Raw genomic sequence first — 19,291 nt, forward strand, 5'->3', positions numbered from 1 at the left:
GGGGGGCAGGGGAAGGCGATGGCTAGGCAGAATGATAAAGACAAAAATCTGCATTAAACACAAAAGACTATTCATAGCATGTTTGTTTGGCAGTTTGTTCTAGACCTACCTTTCCATTTTTGTAAGTATGGAAAACAGTTAACAGCAAGGACAGACAGCATTTATACTTTGTGCTGCAGACTATTCCGAACGCTTCATTCATACTGATTCACTAAAGATTCATTTCAACCCTGTGAGGGAACAAAGACAACCTGTCCTAGTGACGAGAAGGAATTCGAACCCAGAACACCTGGCTTTGGAGCCCAAATATAAATTCTTTAAACTCAAATACTAGGTTCACATAAGTGATCATTTATATACCGAAATGTATTCTAGATTGTACCTGAGCAATATTCTGTAGTGTTCAGGGTGCACAATCAGCTGGAGTATACTTGTACATCAGTTCTCATTGTCATGTTCCTTCATTAGAACTTTAAAGCAAAATACAAATGTGATGGGAATTAGAGAGATACTTTAAAGTTGTTCTTGCATGCTCCAAGAGGGAGCTGCCACTATGATCAAATAAGTGCTATGAAAAATATTTATGTTTTGTTCATGAATGTTGTAGGTTTCCTGCATTTTAGCTGATTAATTAGGTGTTCATGTGCAGGGTCAGATCTAAACCGTGATGTCTGGAATGTCACTGTGACTGGAAATAGACCAAAAAACACTGCAACACAGCCAGACAAAACCTCCACCCGAGTCTTGATGCTCCGGGTATCAGGCAGATTACACCAATGATACAGCTGAATATTTCTGGCAAGAATGTGAAATAGAAACCCTGGTTTGGGGAGGAGGGAGGGAGGCTGGCAGGAAAACGCTCTTACAATGGATGATGTGCTGTACCATCTGTGTCTAGAGGTATTTAAGAGTCTCATTTTGACTTCAACATCTGACATCATGATTTTTAAAAAGTAGTGGAAACAGACATATTATTAGTTACTTAAGACCTTGCTTTAGTTCACACATCATTTTAATCCCTTTACTCTAACTAAAATGACTCCCTATATATTCATTAGACTCTTGATTCCAAAAGGCAAAAATCTGTTATACATCAGCTGTCACTGTCATGTTCATTTTTTCTTCCACAGTAGGCTATCTGTTTCATAGCACAGTTACTAAAAACTAACAGTAATTCAGGTTTGCAGGTGAAACCTTGGAAGATATAAAAATACTCTATTTTGAAAAAACCGTGAAAAAAACTAATCTATTTTAGTTTATGTTAACCATTGCCTTTTTGGCTATAGAGGGAAACAAAGAATTTGAGATTTTTGTTAACTTATATTTAAGTCTCTGCTGCATGTTTTCACATAAAATTAAATTTAATGCACACCAATCATTTGAAGCATTTTAATTCATTTTATGTGTAGCACTTGGCTAGAGCAGACAGTGTGCATTTAGAAACTCTGCAAACCTCACACTACTGTTTAGCATGTCAACAAAAGAAACCAAACTGGCACGCCAGCAGCACTACCCCAAGGACAACAAAGGTCCCTGTGCTCACTGTAAGCCAGTGATGAACACCGAAAATCTTATGGGATGGATGCCCTTCAAACGGCCATTTCACAACAAAGTATAAAGAAGGATGACTTTCCTTCCCTAAGTCACATCGGTTCATGAGAGGTGAAGAGCCAGGAATGGAACTCAGTGGTAGGATGATAATATGCGCAATGAGAACCACATACAACTGACAAGAGAGCTCATTTTAGTGTGGCTCACAGCTTGTGTCACCAAATCTTCCAAGGTGATTTCTTCATTGTAGACTTCAATTTAAAGAAAAGCAAGAGTGAACAGGAATCCCAATGAACAAGGGAAAATAAGAGAAAGACAAAAAATCTAAGCCTCTAACAAAAGAAACAGTGTTGGAAAAGCCTCCCTTCTCTCAGAGTTCTGGCTCCCTGTCAGAGAGGCCTTCCTGGACCATTCTATCTCCAGAAGTCCCCACCTCTCCACCATCACTCACTGTTTCTCTAAGTGGAGTTCTTTTCTTCATAACATGTATCACTTCCCAACATATTTAAGTATATTTTTATTGCCTGTGCCCCAACTGGAGTAATGTTGAGTATGAGAACAGGACCCCATATCTATACTTAAAACAGAGCAGGAATTTAATCATTATTTGCTGAATTAATGAATTTGCATGAATTCGGACAGAGTATCTCTCCCCTAAAAGTTTTAGTTAAAAACACTTCATACCGGTATTTTTTTTATTGATCGTATACAGGTAATTGTGGTTGAAAACAGTGCAAGACTTTTTTTTTAAGGCTGCCCTGTGTAAAACCAGCAAGTAAATAACTAAAAGACATCTATCAAACTAGCAGCCTCAGAAGACAGCCCCTAAGCCAGCCAACACTAGTTTGCTTTTCTTCTTCTAGTCTTAGTCCTCAGCCAGGGGAACGAAACTATGAGATAATAAGAATCAGCAGAGCTGTTTATGGGTTTAGATTCTTGGTTTTCATTCTACCTATTACCATTCTAAAGTTTTCTCCATGGTTCCAAAAATTGGCTCTAGCAGTTTAAAAAAAAAAAAAAAATCCCTCCTGGATTTCCACTGTCCCCACCCTCCCTCACTCCTAGGTCCCTCAGAAGTGCCACCTACCTGTGACCTTACCCAAGCTGGTTTTCAGGAAGTCAGGGTGCCTGAGCTCTTCAAGGCTTGCGGACTTCATGACAGAGTTGATTGATGATAAAGTGCTGATGAGCTGGGAGTTGAGGGAGCCAATCTGTGAGTGAGGTTCCCCAAAAGCTTCTGCCAGTTCACTGTAGTTCTCAGCCAGCAGCGCCTGCTGTTCCGCTAGCAGCTTCTGGACACGCTCAATGTAGTGATCCAAGCCTGTCTCCATTCCAGATGGTGCCTGGGGCTGGGGGCTCTCCACGAACTCTCCTACAGGCTCGTCCCCAACACCTACACTCCTCCGGCTGCTCGTCGGCCCCACTGTCAACTGGGGAGGACCACATGCTATGGTCCTCATTTTGAGGCCAACCAGATAGTTGTCGTTAATACTGATCTGCCCCACGCCTGACTCTTTGGTCTTCACAGCTGATGGCCTGTCAAACCCAGCGTTGCCAGAGAGCACCGTCCCCACTCCGATGGACCGCATCTTGGTGGAGCTGACGTCCTTGACCCGGCCTTCTCCCACGGCTACCGTCCGCATCTCTACAGTGCAGGTGCTGGTCTGCTTATCCACGGTGCTCAGGGAAGTGTTGGTACAGGATTCTGTGAGTGTGGCCATCTCAGTGTTGGTGAACTGGCTCACCTGTTCTAGAACCGTGCTGGTGTGCTGGCTCACAGTTCGAGGCACTGCCATGACAGCAGCTTCCACCTGGCTGACAGCCTCTGTGTTCACGCTTCGGGAGGTGCACTCCTTTGGAGAGCAGATGGTCACATCAACAGAACAATCTCCGCAGCCGATGGAGCGCACTTCTTTGAGATTCAGGTTGGTCCTGAGGAGTGCCAGGTCATTCACGGACTCCTCCGTGTTGCTGCCCGTTTCACAGACACTGATGTCCATACCTACGCTCTTGTCACACGTTTCCACCGACCGTCCAATACATCTGTCATGCATTTCCACCCTTTCCTTAACAATCCACCAATTCATGGGCAGCTCAGGTCCCACCTCTTTATTCTCATGATCAGGCTGGCAGGAGATGCCTACATTACTTGTCTGCACGCATGTTCCCACACATGTGTCAACCACATCCACGTGACTGCCAGCCATTTGGTCTCTGGTGGGTACCACTGCCTCCACCATCTTGCTGAAAACAAGCGGCTGGGCCATCATGGCTTTATCAACTTTTTTCCTTGAGCCAGCAGCTTGCAGCTCTTGCTTGAGTTTAGTCATCTCCCGGTCATGGGTGGTTTCTTTAAGCTGTACTTCCAGGCGATAGATCTTATCCTTTAAGGCTTCTATAGTCTGTTGTTGCAGCTCAATTTCTTTGTCAGCTTCAGTAGTCACTCCAAGCATGGTTTCTGTCACACTGACCCCAGAATTCCTCGTCTCAGTGACCATGCCCACGGCAGCATCCTTACAGGACCTGGCACCCCTGCGGTACACAACAATGTCGTTCATGTCCTCATCGGCGCCCAGAGCCACAGACCGGAACTCTCGAGGCCGACACTCCCCGTTCTCCCTGAGCTCTGAGGAGGCCTCGTAGCTGCTGTCCTGGATCTTCTGCTCCAGGGCCTGCATGTCTGCTGTGAGCTGCCGGAATTCTTTTATCCTCTGGGTGCTCTGCTCCACGCTCTCCATTTCTTCCTCCTCGTAGTCAATGTATAATTCCCCACCACTCCTCCGGGTCCTGGACAGCTGTTCCAGCTGGGATGCATTCCCAGCACTGTAGGACCGCTTTCTCACACCACAGACATCATTCTGGGATGCCGCTCTTTGGTTTTTCAGCTGTGAGGCCAACTGTCTTTTCTCCTCTTGCAGGACAGAGATCTTCACCTGGAGCACAGGGATGGTTCGCACCTGCTCTTCCAGCTCCTTCAGGCGCTTCAGGGCGATGGCCATCTGCTCCCGGATGTGCTGCAGGTGCACGGGGCTCACGTTGGTCACGGGGGTGGAGAGCCCTGAGCTCAGGGGGCTGTGACGGATGGAGCTGCCCATGGAGGAGGTAGCGGCAGCAGCCGGGGCACAGCCACCATAATCCCCATTACCTTGGTAGCCATTCTGAAGCTGGGGCATGGTGGGATTGTGGTTTCCAGAACCCAGAAAGGAGGAAAGGGAGCTGGTGGAGCCCATGCCTCCAAAACTGGCCAGCCTGGGCCTTCGGAACTCACCAGGTGCCATTTGCATGGTGACTCTCTCCTGCTCGAGTCTTCTCCGGGTCTCCATCAGTGTCTTGGTGACATGAAGGTTGTGCTTTGGGAGTTGTGGTGATGGTGGTGGCAGCTGTCGGCTTTCGGGGATGGTAAGAAAAGTGGGAGAGGTCTCCAGAGGGGCAGGTGGCTTTGGGATTGGAGTTGATGTAACTTGGCTTCGGGCTAGGAGGAATCTGGGGCACTGCCTATTGTCATCACTGTTGGAGGATGAGAGGGATTCAGTGGAAGTCCACACGCCGTGCTGGCCAGGTGCAGCCCTGGAGTCTGGGCATGGCCCAGATGGCTTCCGCCTCTTCTGGATGTTCACTTTCTTGATGGTGTTTCCTTTTTGTATGTCATCCACGTATTTGAGGAAATCTAAGTCTAGTTGGTAACCATAGGGGGTCTCCACAAAATAAGGATCTTTTTGTTCCCTGTCTTGTTCTCCATTCAGAATATCATCTGCTTTTCCTGAGAGAGAGAGAGAGAGAGGAGATTATAATAATGCCATTAACACACACAATGAAAAAAACTAGTATTTGTGTATGTTGTAGCATGGTAAACAAATATGATTTAAGAGCTGCCAAATCTATGTTCTAATCCTGAATCTACAACTTAACAAATGGGTGTTAACAAACCTCTCAGAACTTCAGTTCACCTCTGAGTACAAATGGAAATACAAGTATTTAAGTCATAAGGCTGTTAAAAGAATGTAACGAGAAAATGATTTTTAAGAGCCAGGCACATAGTAAGTCCTTACCAAGTACTTGAGTTTTTTAAAGAATCATTGAAGACTTGAAAGCACTTTCAAGTAGATAATTTCATTTTCTGTCTACAATCCCTTGAAGTATAGCAGTCACTAAGACTGCTATTTTATAAAGTGTACTCTGAGGCAGAAAAAGTGAGAAGTCTTAAAATAACGGACCAAGTCGGTGGACAGCCAGGAAGCCTGGACATGAGTTCGCCCACATACTGCTCTTTTGGAATATATAAACAGTGGCTGAGGTACCCCAGTGCCTGACCACCCCTACAAGATCACAATTTGCCTAGACACCTTCCTTGCAGAGAACACTGGGGCACATGGGACATTGAGTGAGTAACTCCAGCAGCAAGGGGGCAAGGACAGTTTGTGGATAGACTACAACTATATTTTGTGGCTTCCTATTTAAAAACAAAACAAATTCTATCCCAACAGAGGAGGAGAAGTTGTTTTTGTTTTTTCCCCCCTCTTTGACTTCTTCTGGACAAAACATCCACTATTTCAAGAATACCTTGTTTTGTATTTGCGATGGCTCCCAATAGACGCAAAGGGAGAATGAGAATAAGGGCAAACGTACTCCAAACACTGGACCATACGGCATCTGATAAATGCTACTTCTGGCTGAACCAAATGTTCAGAAAAGGAAATATGAAACTTTCAAGGCACAGATCTTGCTGCTGACCTGAGCTATGCATTTCAAACTGAAAAGCAAGGTCGTTTTTGTTTACATTGTAGGATTAAGCAATGTGTTTGCCTAGAGTCATGATAACAAGATCTGCATTTGAGTGTTATGGGAAGGATCCCGAAGTACTGACTGAAAAGCCATCAGTACCCCTACCTCTAGTGTTAGTTGCTCAGTGCTGTCCGACTGTTTGTGTCCCATGGACTGTAGCCCACCAAGCTCCTTTGTACATGGGATTCTCCAGGCAAGAATACTGGAGTGGGAAACCATACTCTTCTCCAGGGGATCTTCCTGACCCAGGGATCCAAGCCTGATCTCCTGCATCACCGGCAGATTCTTTACCTTCTGAGCCAGAAGGGAAGCCCTATGGCTACTCCTATCCTGGGCATAAAAGCCCACCTGACTGGGTCAAGGCCCAGGTACTTGCAGCAATCTGGATTGCTGCTCTGTGCTTCCCACACTCAACAGTGCCACATGTGACACCCCACAGTGTGAATGCTCTGAATAAACCTTTTGCCTCCATCTGCCCGCTTCTCTCTAAAATGTTGGAAAGAAAAGTACAAAAAAGAAAACTTCCAGAGAGAGGAATAAAAACTACCCTTCGTATCGTCATTTAAAACGCCATTAAGTTGTTTTAGCTGCTAAAATTTGTGAATAAGATTTCAATTCTAAGGCACGTGGATAAAGAATTCTATTGGAAAGAGGTGCTCAGCAGCAAACATTTTCTGATCTAAGGAAGGGCACGTTGACGAGGAGCGAGGCGCCGGAACACTTGTGCTCCCGCTAAGAAAATGTGTCTTCTTTCTTTCCTTTTTAACTCCACAAGGACAACATGCTCACTCAAAGTATGCAGCCAGACCTGTTTCCAGTGCTGTCTGAAACTCCATAAGCAAAGAAAAACTGCAGGCTTGGGACAGGTAGATTCTAAGCTGGGCTGGCTCAGACCTTTGAGGCCAGCGCTCCCCCCTGCCGCCCGCCCCGGCCTCGGCCGGGGGACTGAGCCCCGGGGGGCCCTGCCGCCCTCCCGCCTGCCGGCCGCACACCTACCGGGCGCCCGCTGCGCTCTCGCCGGCTGGCCTGCCGCACTCCAGCTCGCGGGCCCAGGCTCTCCACCCTTCAGGGAAGGAGGATGGACACCGGGAGACTCGGCAGCGGGCCGGGCGCACACGCCATAGGCCGGGGCCGCACCAATGAGGTCTCAGCGGCCCGGCGACCCCACCCCCGCACATTGAGCCGCTCCGTCCTGCGTTCGCACTGCAAGCAGGAAGCCCGGAGCTTTCTAGAACGTGTGTTCTTCTTGCCAGTTCTGCCAAGAGTCAAAATAAAGCCGGCAGTTTAAACGTCTCCACAGAGAGGCTCTGTCTCTGTCGCACCGGTCCCTTCCTCGTGAAAGAGTGTGTGTTCTGCTGTGGCAACTAGCGGCCTCGGCTCCGGGCCACCTGAGCAAGTCGGGGCACAAAGGGCCCCACTGTTCACGGCGGGGTCTCAGCGCCGCCCCCCGCGCGCACGGGTCCCCAGCGCCCCGCTCCGCACACCAGAGTTATCCCTGAACAGTGATCTCCGCTGAGCCTTTGCCACGACTGAACGTTTCTTAAAAAACACTTTTTAAAAACCACCTTGCTTAAAAACAAAAAAACACCTATGCTGTACACACATATATAAATACAGTACACTAGTATAATATTGTAAAGCAACTATACTTCAATTTTAATAAGAACACGAAAAGGAATGTTTAAAATTCTTATGCACAAACCATTTAAAGAAAAAGTCACTCATATCTCACCCCCTAGTGGCAATTGTTAGTATTTTGGTATAGCTCTTGTTTTTCTGTGTATGTCTTAACATAGCTAATTTTCCAACTTAGGGGTTTTCCTTAGAAAGGTTAATTTTTTTATTACTCTTCAAAACTTTTAAAATGCATTAACGTCAACGTTTAGAAAACAAAGCATGTCACACTTTCCAGAGAAATTCAACCGACTTATCTTTAGTTATTTCTGAAGTTCAGGAAAGGTACAGGTCACGCTGAATTATCCCCAGATGAACTTTGGACTTCTAAATCTGGGAACCAAGGGAGGTTAGAATTTAACCGTGTTGAGCTTGATTATTTCCTAATAGTGTTCGATTCAGATTCTCCCGAGGACTTGTAATCCAAGTTTCATTCTCTAACAACTAAAAAGGAACGTGTATTTCTCAAGGTGTCATTTTCCCAAACAATTCTTCATAGTACAGATTATTCTACTGTTAAGTAAAGATACCTAGTGTTATGATTATCTTATTTCCTGCTTTCTAATGTGCCTTTACATACATGAACACAAACAGAGCATTTACAGTGCCCTGACCTCCCGACTTTTTTTGTGTTTGTCTTTTCTCTCTGTACTAGAGTGAGAGCAACAAATTTAACTTTTAAAAGCTCCTCCCTTGCTCTCCCTTCCAACCACACACATGAATTAACAAGATGCTATGAATAAAGATGTTTTATAATGTTTACTGAAGTAATAACTGAATATACAGTATAACCGAGATCTCTGAAAAACATGTAAATACTCTGTAGTCTGAAGTTGCTTGTTCTATATTACTGTTAAGGACATTTCTTATATGATGCTGTTTCAGTATTTATCTTTAGGTTCTGGAATCATGGGTGATTTTAATGTTTTTTTAATGGTTTAAAAAAATTTGTACAGCATATAGGTATTCATCTTTTAAAAATATGATTATAAGTCACTGTTTTGAATATTGAAATAATACATTGAAATGTATTGGAATGTATTGAAATAAACTCCAAGATACCTCATATGACAGAGGAATGTATGGGGCAGTCATAGCAAAGATAACTAAATGTTCCTCAGTATGTGCTACCTCACCCTTCCACATGAATTGGACTCCCTTTGTTTAATTGGGCAAATATAAACACAGTATTTCCCCAGCTTCTTTCACTGTTAGTATGTCCATAAGCAGATATGTCATGCAACAATCCCCAGAAGCCTCCCTTACAAGACACAGGACTAATTCTTTGACATCCTTTCGCTTTGTTTCTTCTTCTGTCCTGCTGTCTGGAATGCAGATGTAATGACTGGAACAGTAGCTGCTATTTTGGACTTGAGATCACACTGAGGGATGGAGGAACAAGGTGCTTGAAGGAACTTGGGTCTATAAGAGCTTTGTGGATCAAAGCACTATACTACTCCTGGAAAACTTACCTCTTTCTACGCATTTATGTGAATTTACATTTAATTTTGTTTAGCTATTGTTTGCTTGGAGTTCCTGTTACTGAGAGCTAAACTGAACTCTAATGGACACAGTACTCTTTGCCCAGTGTTGTCTTCTCCCCCTCACAAAAAAAAGAAAAAAGAGAAAAAAGAAAATTAGGACCAGATATTGAAAAATGTTTAATAATAAACTGGGGCAATATTACATTAAAACATTTTCATCACAAAAAAATTGATAAATTCAAGAATAATTAAGGAAGTGTAAAAACAACAATGAAAAAAAGTCTCTAAATGGGTTATTAAGGAGATTTGTTAACTGCCTAAAAAGCCCTTTTGGACTAACAGAGCTTATATGAAGCCAGAAACCACTGGCTGTTATCTGCAACTGGAATCCGGAAAGTAACAGCTTCCAGTTAAACAGTCTGGAATCAGAGGGGTGTCCCTGGTGTTTACAAGAATTTTCTGAATGTCTGGAAATCCAGAGGTAGAGACTGCTCCTGGCACCACCTCTACCTTCATTATATAGCATTTATTGAAAGCTCAGTTGGGTGCAGAAAATGGTCCTATTCAGTGGAAAGAGTAGGAGGAAGGATTTATAAGAAATAAAAGGAGGTACAGTCTAGATGTGAGATAAATGCCAAACATCTGAAACATAACACTAAGTTAGGTCAATTACAAAAGTATATTATCAACAAGAACAATCTGATGATATATGAAAAAGTGATCAATACTGGAGTTAACCAGGAGATGAGTTCTGAAGACAAGGTAAGTGATGACAGAGTAAAGTGGAAAGAGGGGTTGATGAGCCAGGTAAGAGCCTAGTAGTGCAAGGAAAGAGGAGGCTAGAAGAGAGGGGGTGACCTAGTACAGAAGGGGATACTGCACTGGGTCCTGGAGCAGGGGAATCTCATCACTGAGAGACTGCACACCGGGCCATGTGCTAGGGACTGAAAGGATCAACAAGGAGTGTCTTCACAGCTGTGTGTGGATTAGACCCAGGTAGGGAAAGAGATTAAATTCCAGGGGACCAGTTAAAATGTTACACAGTACCAAAATGTGATGTGAGGACCAAATAAAAAAAATGACTCATATATTTACCCTATATGTATAGTTAATACTGATTCTCAAAAGACAATTTTAGTAACACCTTTCTCTCTCCCTCCCCCTTTCCTTCCCTTTCCTCTTATTACTATTTTCCAAGTACTGTTGTAGGAGCTGCGGGACACAGTGAACAAAGGAGACAAGGCCCCCGTTCTAACAATGCTCACAGTCCAGTGCGGGGGGCAGGGGGAGGGGGCTCAGGGGAGTGCATGGAAAAGAAATAAAAGGCAAGGCAGAAGCAAAGTGAAGAGGCAGAACCACCAAAATTTACATTTGTGTGTCAGCCTAAGTGGATGGGCTTATAATAGTGCTCTATGTCGCTTTTCAGGGTTGACCTACTTCCTAGACACCCAAGGTCAGAGTCCCTCTATCATCTTCTATCCCCTAACCCAGTTTGCACAGTTTGCAAACTGGGGAAACCAAACACCAAATGTGACAGCACCAACTGCAGACAGCTTCCTAAGTCCAGACCAGATCCCCAAGTATTCAGAGAAAAGCTGAAAACAACCAACTGATGGTAATTCTACTCTTTATTTATATGTTCACCAGCTATAAAACTAGTGCTCTGTGACAGAGCTAGTGCACAGACTCAAGAACAATTTGAAATGTTCCTTGCAATTTTTCTGCATTAACAAAGTGAAATGGAGATATGGCTATTTCAAAAGTCATTTCGTTTAGACTCATAAAGTATTATATGGTTTTAACTTTTCAAAGAAGCTAAACTTAATGTCCAAATAATATTTGGTTTGGGAAGACATAAAAAGTAACGTAGTGGCCAGGAGGTAGAAGACTAGAAGGTAAGAAACTAGCCTGGGAGTACCAACCTGCTACTGGTGTTTCTTAAATGGGGGTGATTTTGCCCCCCGGGAGATATTTGGCAAACTCTAGAAACAATTTTGCTTGTCACAACTAGGAGAAGGGGTGCTTTTGGCATCTAGGAGGTAGAGGCCAGGATGCTGCTAACGTCCTACAATGCTCAGGACAGTCCTACCTTCTCTACAAAGAATTACCCGGTCTAAAATGTCAGTAGAGTCAGCCCTCTGAATTTGTGGATGTGAAACCTATAGATAAAGACTGTCAACTGTGCTATGTCATTTTATATAAGAGACTGGAGCAACAGTGGTTTTTCTGTCCCTGAGGGTCCTGGAATCAATCCCCTGAGAATACTGAGGGCAGACTGTGGTGCTGAGGCTGAGAGTGCCTGTACTAAAGACAGTGAGCAAGAGTAAAAAAATCACATATAGCAACTGAAAATTTGGCCATGTAAGCTGTGTTCTTCAAGTCTTCCATTTTTCAGCAGGACTACAGCATCAAGCTTAAGTGACAGGGTAATAAAAATGCCAATTTTGAGCCAGAAACCAGTAAATACTTTTCTTTTTTTTATTTAATTTTTTTTAATACTTTTCTATATACCCTACCACAGTGAGCCATTCTTTACTCTGAGTAAAAAGCACTGGAGGTTTATGAAATAATATGTCCTGGTGGACTTTTAAATGGGCAAAACTTTGATATTATTACTCTATCTATTAATTAGGATACAAAGACTTCTTTGTCCTGGTTTCACCACTGCATACTCTAGGCCCAATTTCATGGTGCCATGAAAAATAATTGCACCCATGTGCCAACACTCTTTTATGTGTTTTTCTTCAGCAGATATTCTACCTGACTATTGAAACTGAAGAACTCTGCTAATTCCTATTACTGTATTGTCCCCTCTCACATGAAGCATGAAGATTTTTGCCTAAAGAGCTGAGTCAGTCCCCAAGAAGTACATAATTAAACACAGATTCCCATACTTAAAAGCAGCAGAGTGCAAGCATCCTGCTGTTTAAAGCAGTCAAAAAGATTCAACATCAGCTGAGGCTGAGAGGCAGGAAAGAAAAGCAGTAGGATCAACTCTGAGATGAACTTGATGAGAGAGAAGTTCTCATGGAGTTAATTACTCAGAGTATGAAAGTAATTGAGTTAGCAAATCAACTCTCCCCGGCATAGAGCAGGGATGAAGAAGACAATGATGTGGAACAGGTCCTTCCAGACAGGTTTAACAGGAAACTTCTGATGACACTTGTTTGAATTAAGACTGAGACCCAAGGAGCTTCTCACACCAAAATCTACGGGAAACCTTATTTTTTAGAGAATACACAATGTAACAATATAAGTGTTCCTCCTGTTTTTTCCAAGAATGTATGGCAAATGAGATTTTTCTCTTGCTCTTCCAATTACCAAAGAATTGTTTTTCTATCTGCTCTTTTCCCTTATCCATCCAATCATTCATTCAAATGATAAGCACCTATTAGAAGTCAGGGCTGGTTCCATAAAGCCTGAATCCCTGTTCTGTGAAGTTTATATTACCTACTTGATTTCACCTAGACTTCTTTTCGGATTGTAGCTGTTTTAAATGGCTACCCAAATATGCTTTGTTCAAATAAAATGACAACATGAAGGAAAGCAAAAGTGGCTGCCAGAAGTTCATGGGAAATACCAGCTCAACATAACTCAGTTTTACAGGCTTGGTTTGTTTATATGACTAAGTTATAATGTGCTGTTGTTTCTTATATCTGGAACTCTTCATTACTGCTTCTGGCTTTTTCCCCTCAATCTTCAGATCTCCTCTCATAGCTGTTCTTATCTCTGCATTTGTAACCTGTCCCCACACACATTCCACTGTCTTCCATCACTGCTTCTTTTCATCCTGGTCCCACATTCCAGGTCTACCTGTCCCCACACCCCAGAGACGGAATGTTGACCTAGGGAAGCTGCAATTGTCAGGCTGAAAGATGGATTTATTCTTTCATTCAGTAAGTATTTATTAAGAACCTACCATGCAGCAAACACTGCTAGGAGTAAATCAAAAGGGACAGAGAGCCTACCTGGATAGAACTTGTGAACTCTGGGAAACAAAGGATGCATAAAAAACTAACAACTAAGATAAGTGCTGTGAGACTAAAATCCAGGAGGTATGTGAGGACAGGGCAGGAACCTCTACCTGGGCTGGGCATAGAGAGTATTCTGCTAGGGTGCTGTATTTGAGGGGTCCACTGGGCGAAGTGTGTGTGTGTTTGTGGGGGTTGGGGGATATTTGTCAGGGAGACCAAGATGGGACAAATTCTAGGCAGAGAAAACAGCGTATGTGAAACCTGCAACTTTTAGGAACTGAGAAGAGCGTTGCATGATAAGGAAAACACAAACTGAGGCAGAGGGGACTAAGCCCCAGTCACACAGGTCCCTGTGAGGCAGGTTTGTAGTTCTCAAGTGTATCAGGTAGCTACTGAACACTGGAGTGAAAAGATGAGATTTGTATCTTAGCAAGACTGCTCTGGCTAGATGCCGGAGCATGTATTAAAATTCTCTTCAGCAACCTTCATTAAGTTTCCACAGACTGTTCAAGTCCCTATGAATTTTTCTTGTGGCATCACAAATTCCTTTGCACTGTGTGAGTTTTAGTTACTGAACTAGGTAATAAGTGCTAGCCTTAGTGTTAAAACAATGAGAACTTAAGAGCTTGCCTGCATTTGGGGGCAGTCTGTGGCCCACATCCACATCGTCCCCCTAAGGTATTCAAGAGGAAACTGAGAAGGCCTGACACATCTCAACTCCTCTGGGCAGAGCTGCAGACAGGGATAATGTCTTTGTATTCATCCTCTGGGGCTCTATCCTTGACCTCATTCTGCTAATAAGAAAGAAAATATTTTCTTTAAACCAATGGATGACTCACTGTAGAGAAAAATGATGGGATTTCCTTTTCAGAAGGTGATTTAAGTACAACAAATCTAATCTGGGAGGGACAAGAGTGGCATGAGTGAGGGCAGGAAGAAAGAAGAGAGGACATTTTAGGGAAGAGGCCCTGATTGAGCCTGTTGAGATGCAGAGCACAAACTTGCTCCATATTTGAAACTAGAATGGGCACAGCAGGCGTCAAAGATGTCTATGAAGCAAAGCTGGCTGACCGTGGCAGCCAGCAAGTGTCCTGGCAGAGGAGAGAGGGACAGATGGGCAGCATGCTAGTGCCGACCTGCAGTGCTCCCAGCTTCAGCCCCTGATTCTCTGCCCACGCTGATCAGGGGCTGAGCTACCCAGGGGAAGGCTAAAGACAGAGAATACGGACTGGGAGAATGTAAGCAATACATCCTGAAAATTCAAGACTTCTACCCACCACAAGGTCTCTGACAAGCTGAATTAATTTCAGATCAGCTGGCCTCTAACCACCTGAGTGCTCTCTGCTTGCCTGACAAGGATCTTGCTGCAGGGGACCCCTATTGTTTGAACTCAGACAGCAGGTTCTACCTACTCCTTATTTATCTCAGTTGTCAGCACACATCAGATTAGCTATTTAAAAAGAGTGTCAGGCGTCTACTTAGCTCCCAAACTCACTTTTGGGTTCCACTGTCCAAACCTGGGATAATTTGGGCATCAAAATAATAGGATTAATGATAGCAGCAGATGACAGTCCACTGAATAAATCAGGTATCTATGAGTCCATAATGCTATAAGAAATATATAACAGAGTTCCAACTTATGTTTCAATAAAGAGTTAAGAAAACAGTAAATCACCATTTAACAACCATTGTAACAGAAGGTGACTCAAGCAGGAATCATCAACGGATGCTGAATCTAGTGTGCAGAGACTTCCTACTGAAGAACAGGAATTTTGGCCTCAGGATGCCTTGCACAAAACAGCTTTCAATCACTAAGGAGAAAATGGTGATTTTATGGAGCAGAAAGCTGATCAAGAACCACGTGGACCAGGTGATAAAGGCTACAATCACATGTCCCTGAGGCCCTGCTCTGAGAAAGCACAGTATCAGTCCTCCTGGGTTTCTGCTTGGAAGGTATGGCCTAAATCTGGACATGTCAACAGATTTACTTGAAAGACATCCCATAAAAGGACAGGTCTCTTTCCATCTTTCTTTAGGCCATGCCACACAGCTTGCAGGATCTTAGTTCCCCAACTGGGGATTGAAATCAGGACTCTGGTAGTGGAAGCATGGAGTCCTAACCACTAAACTGCCAGGGAATTCCCAGGTCTCTCCTTTTAAAACTGTCAAGGTCATCAAAGAAAGGAAAGGCTAAGAGCTATTTCAGAGTGAAGGAGATTAAACAGATATGACAAAAGCATGTCTTTATATATACATCCACACATACAAGTACATGTATACATACAGAAAGAGACAAAGCAAATGTGGTAAAATATTAACCACTTGGGAATCTGAATGTAGGTGAAGGAGGCAAGAGAGTTCTTTTATAAATTTTCTATAAGTTGAAATTATTTCAAAATAAATTACATAAACGTAGATGATAACCTTCCTCTACTTGTGCCCCCAGTGTCTCTGGGGTACGTGAGAGCAGCCAGCCCGTCACCGGGGACACAGCCAACACTCTGCTGCTGCTCATATGCAAATAGAGCAGTCTGTTTTTTATCAAGACTAATGTCTCCGCGCTTCTATATTACATATTCTTTGAGGAATTTTACATTTGTTTGAGGTATCCCTGGAAACTTGCAGAGCCTTCTCAAATATTAATCTTGCAGATTGGTTGCCAGGAGCCCCATTACAGAAAATACAGTTCTGAAGTTCATTTCTGTCGCATTAAAAGTCTTCAACAATTTGGCTCAATCCAGCACTTCCCAGTCCCCAACCCTTCTTCCTCCTAGAACCTCAACATACCAAGGCACTTTCAAGCCTCTCTGCCTTCGTTTACTCTGTTCCCTCTTCCGAGCACGCCCTTCCCCAGCCTCTTCCACTGATCACAGCTGGGGCCCAACCCCAAATGTCCCATCATTTGTAGAGTCTTCTCTTATTCCTAAAATTGCTCTGTCCTGGGAAGAAATGGTCACCTTCTCCCCTCCATCCTCCCGGAACACTTTGTAAACACACTGACCTGTGCTATGAGCACCAGCTGCGTGCCTGTCTTCCCCCACCAGCCTGCGGGTGTGCTGGGGACAGAACCAATTAATACTTATTTTTCTATGCCTCAACGCCTAGCACAGTGCTTGGCACATAGCATGCTCAGTATTTGTTGAAATGAAAAGCTTCATGTCTAGGCATGTACCATTTAGATAAGTCTGGGAGGAAGAGCTGTAGTGATTAAAATCAGATACTCTGGGACCAGAGTGCCTGGGTTTGAAGCCTGGCGCTGCCACTTTCTGTTGGCAAGTTAGATTCTACTCCAACTGTATAACTGGGAAAGTAATAGACCTGTTTCACAGTGTTACTGTGGAGCACTCAGAGCTAGGTCTGTGGTCTGCTATTATTATTTACTATTATTGGATCACCCTCATTGTTTGGTGAAGCATACATTCCTGGCACACTAGTCCAGAACTCCTCTCTTCCACCCTGCTTTTTTTCTCCCTGCCCATGGAGCTAGGGTTTGAGGTGTCTGTGATATTTTTCAAAGTCAAATAAATGAGTCTGCTAAAATCTTGAGGTCTACCTGGTTTCTGCTGGCTGGGCCCTGCAGTGGAGGTGCATGTGTCCGTGTGTGCACACGAGGGCTCAGAGTGAGTGGAGTGTGGATGCCGGTTAGGTATAGAGAGAGCCCTACTCCAGTGTCAATTATATATAGGGAGGAGGTAATATAAAACAAAGGCAAAAGCAGACAGACTTCTCCAACCTTTAAAGATATATTATAACCAAGAGGAAATATTTTCTCCTTACAATATCAAACAGTTAACCCTAAAGAAAATCAATCCTGAATATTCATTGGAAGGACTGATGCTGAAGCTGAAGCTCCAATACTTTGGCCACCTGATGAGAAGAGCCGACTCACTGAAAAAGACCCTGATGCTGGGAAAGAATGAAAGCAGGAGGAGAAGGGGACAGCAGAGGACAAGATGGCTGAATGGCATCACTGACTCAATGGACATGAGATGGAGCTAATTCAGGGAGATGGTGAAGGATAGGGAAGCCTGGCATGCTGCAGTCCATGGGGTGGCAAAGAGTTGGACACAACTGAACAACAACAGTAACACAATAAAAGGACAAAGGTAAGCACTGATTTTTATGAATTATCCTTTTCTATCTCTAATTACGTCATGAGAGCAGAATATTTTTTAACACACTATGCACAGATGTGTGCTGTAGAATCACTGAATGCACTTCCATGTAGTTGTCCAGATTGGGGGGATGGGATAATTTTTTCACAAAACAAGTATAGGAGCTATAAATACTTCTGAGTTCACAGACCAGCAATGGGCAGCAAGGGTCTGGAATCACACACACAGCAACAAGGTCTGTATGTATAAAATGAGGATGTTGGTGGAACTCAATGATTTCCAAAGGTTGCTTCCAGACCACGACTCTCTCACTATACTTCACACAAAGTTCATAACATCACCTGTTAAGTGATCAAGTGAAGAAAGGAATAATTAATTGAAGCAGCTGTCAGGTCAGATGAACTCAGGCAGACGGAGCCAGGGGCCTTGCTCTCTGCCACCTCCATTTGCAGCACTTTCCAGCTGCATGGTAACAGCTAACACAACCTAACAATCCCCAAAGGCAGCTTCCTTTTGCTGTATCATCATCCCACCCTGGGTAGGTCTTAGGGGTCTCGAAGCCAGGCTGCAGGTGAGCAGTGAGAGGAAAGAAAATGGAAAGGGTTACAGTTCCTGCGAATGGAACAGGCGATGTGTTAATAAAGGACACACTATAGCAAGGAGGCATGCGACATTACAGAGGCCGTGAGGGTCACACAACGGCCCTCTTCTCCAGGGCTCAGTGCCAACTGGAAGATGCAGCCACTCTACCCAAAATCTGTCTCCTAATAGTTGAGATGCCTGGGTGCTTTAGGGCTTGTTCTCATCAGCCTCAGCAGTGCTGTCTTCTAATGTCCACCATCTGATTTAAAGACTTAACTGCTGAACTGGAGCCTAAATTTATCATGCATGCACAGAAGGGAACTAGCTTGGGGACTAAATGCTGTTTTCCAAACTTTCTTCAAAAATAACACACTGCTCTAAGCATACACAGGAAATGTGCCAGTTCAGAGGGTAATTCTGTGAAAAGCAGAGAACCAGCATAAGCTAGGACTTTGGGACAGAAAGGCTTTTCTAACAAAACATTATGCCTTTTGGCGGGGTGGGAGAGGCTAAAGTAACTGTATGAATCCCAGCCCTTATTTTGTTTTACCATGTTTACATAGGAAAAAGAAACCAACTTCAAGGCACACTGAGCAGCTCATTAGAAAAACAGCTGAAAACAAATGACCAAAAATGGAGTTACCAACAAGAAAGGAAACTCTGGGAGTTAAGCAAGCCAAGAACTCAAACTTTAGCATATATATACATGCAACCTCTCATTCCCTTGACAATGACATCTTTATGTTAGAGCCATGGCTAAAGCTGAAACTGTCACTGAACCAAAAATCCAGGACTGAGTTATTCTTTCCAGTCTGTAAGAAAAGCAAATATTTTTCATAACATACAGAGCTTGAGTTTATATTTCACCAACCCCCACCCACACGTCACACTCTCCCCTGTTTTTCTTTTTTTTGGGCTTTCTTACTTACCCACCCAGAAACAAAATAACTGTGATTTTCAGCCAGCAGGAAGCCAAGTCTCAGGCCCACTTCCCTCAGCGTTATAGGGCCTGCACACGTTAGCAGGCAAAGAGCCCAGGAGCTGCTGCAGAGCATTTATTTATACCCATTTGGAATTTCCTGACCAACTAACAGCTTGCTGGCCACGGGGTTTAATTCCAGGACTCTCG

At 43.8% G+C, this 19,291-nt stretch overlaps 1 protein-coding gene across 9 annotated transcripts in view; it reads right to left on the reverse strand.

Annotated features, from left to right (window-relative positions):
- KANK1 (KN motif and ankyrin repeat domains 1) overlaps nt 1-19,291 on the reverse strand; it is a 210,807-nt gene that overhangs the window by 23,494 nt on the left and 168,022 nt on the right. For 7 of the 9 annotated variants that reach the window (XM_061132739.1, XM_061132738.1, XM_061132740.1 and 4 more), the window contains one exon: nt 2,639-5,311. In XM_061132739.1, coding sequence (XP_060988722.1) covers nt 2,639-5,311 — 2,673 coding nt within the window. Of the gene's footprint in view, nt 1-2,638; nt 5,312-7,329; nt 7,459-19,291 lie in introns of those variants that run through there. The other 2 variants (XM_061132743.1, XM_061132736.1) reach the window with 2 other exon arrangements.

This window comes from Dama dama, chromosome 29 (genome assembly GCF_033118175.1).
Source record: "Dama dama isolate Ldn47 chromosome 29, ASM3311817v1, whole genome shotgun sequence".
NCBI lineage: Eukaryota > Metazoa > Chordata > Mammalia > Artiodactyla > Cervidae > Dama > Dama dama.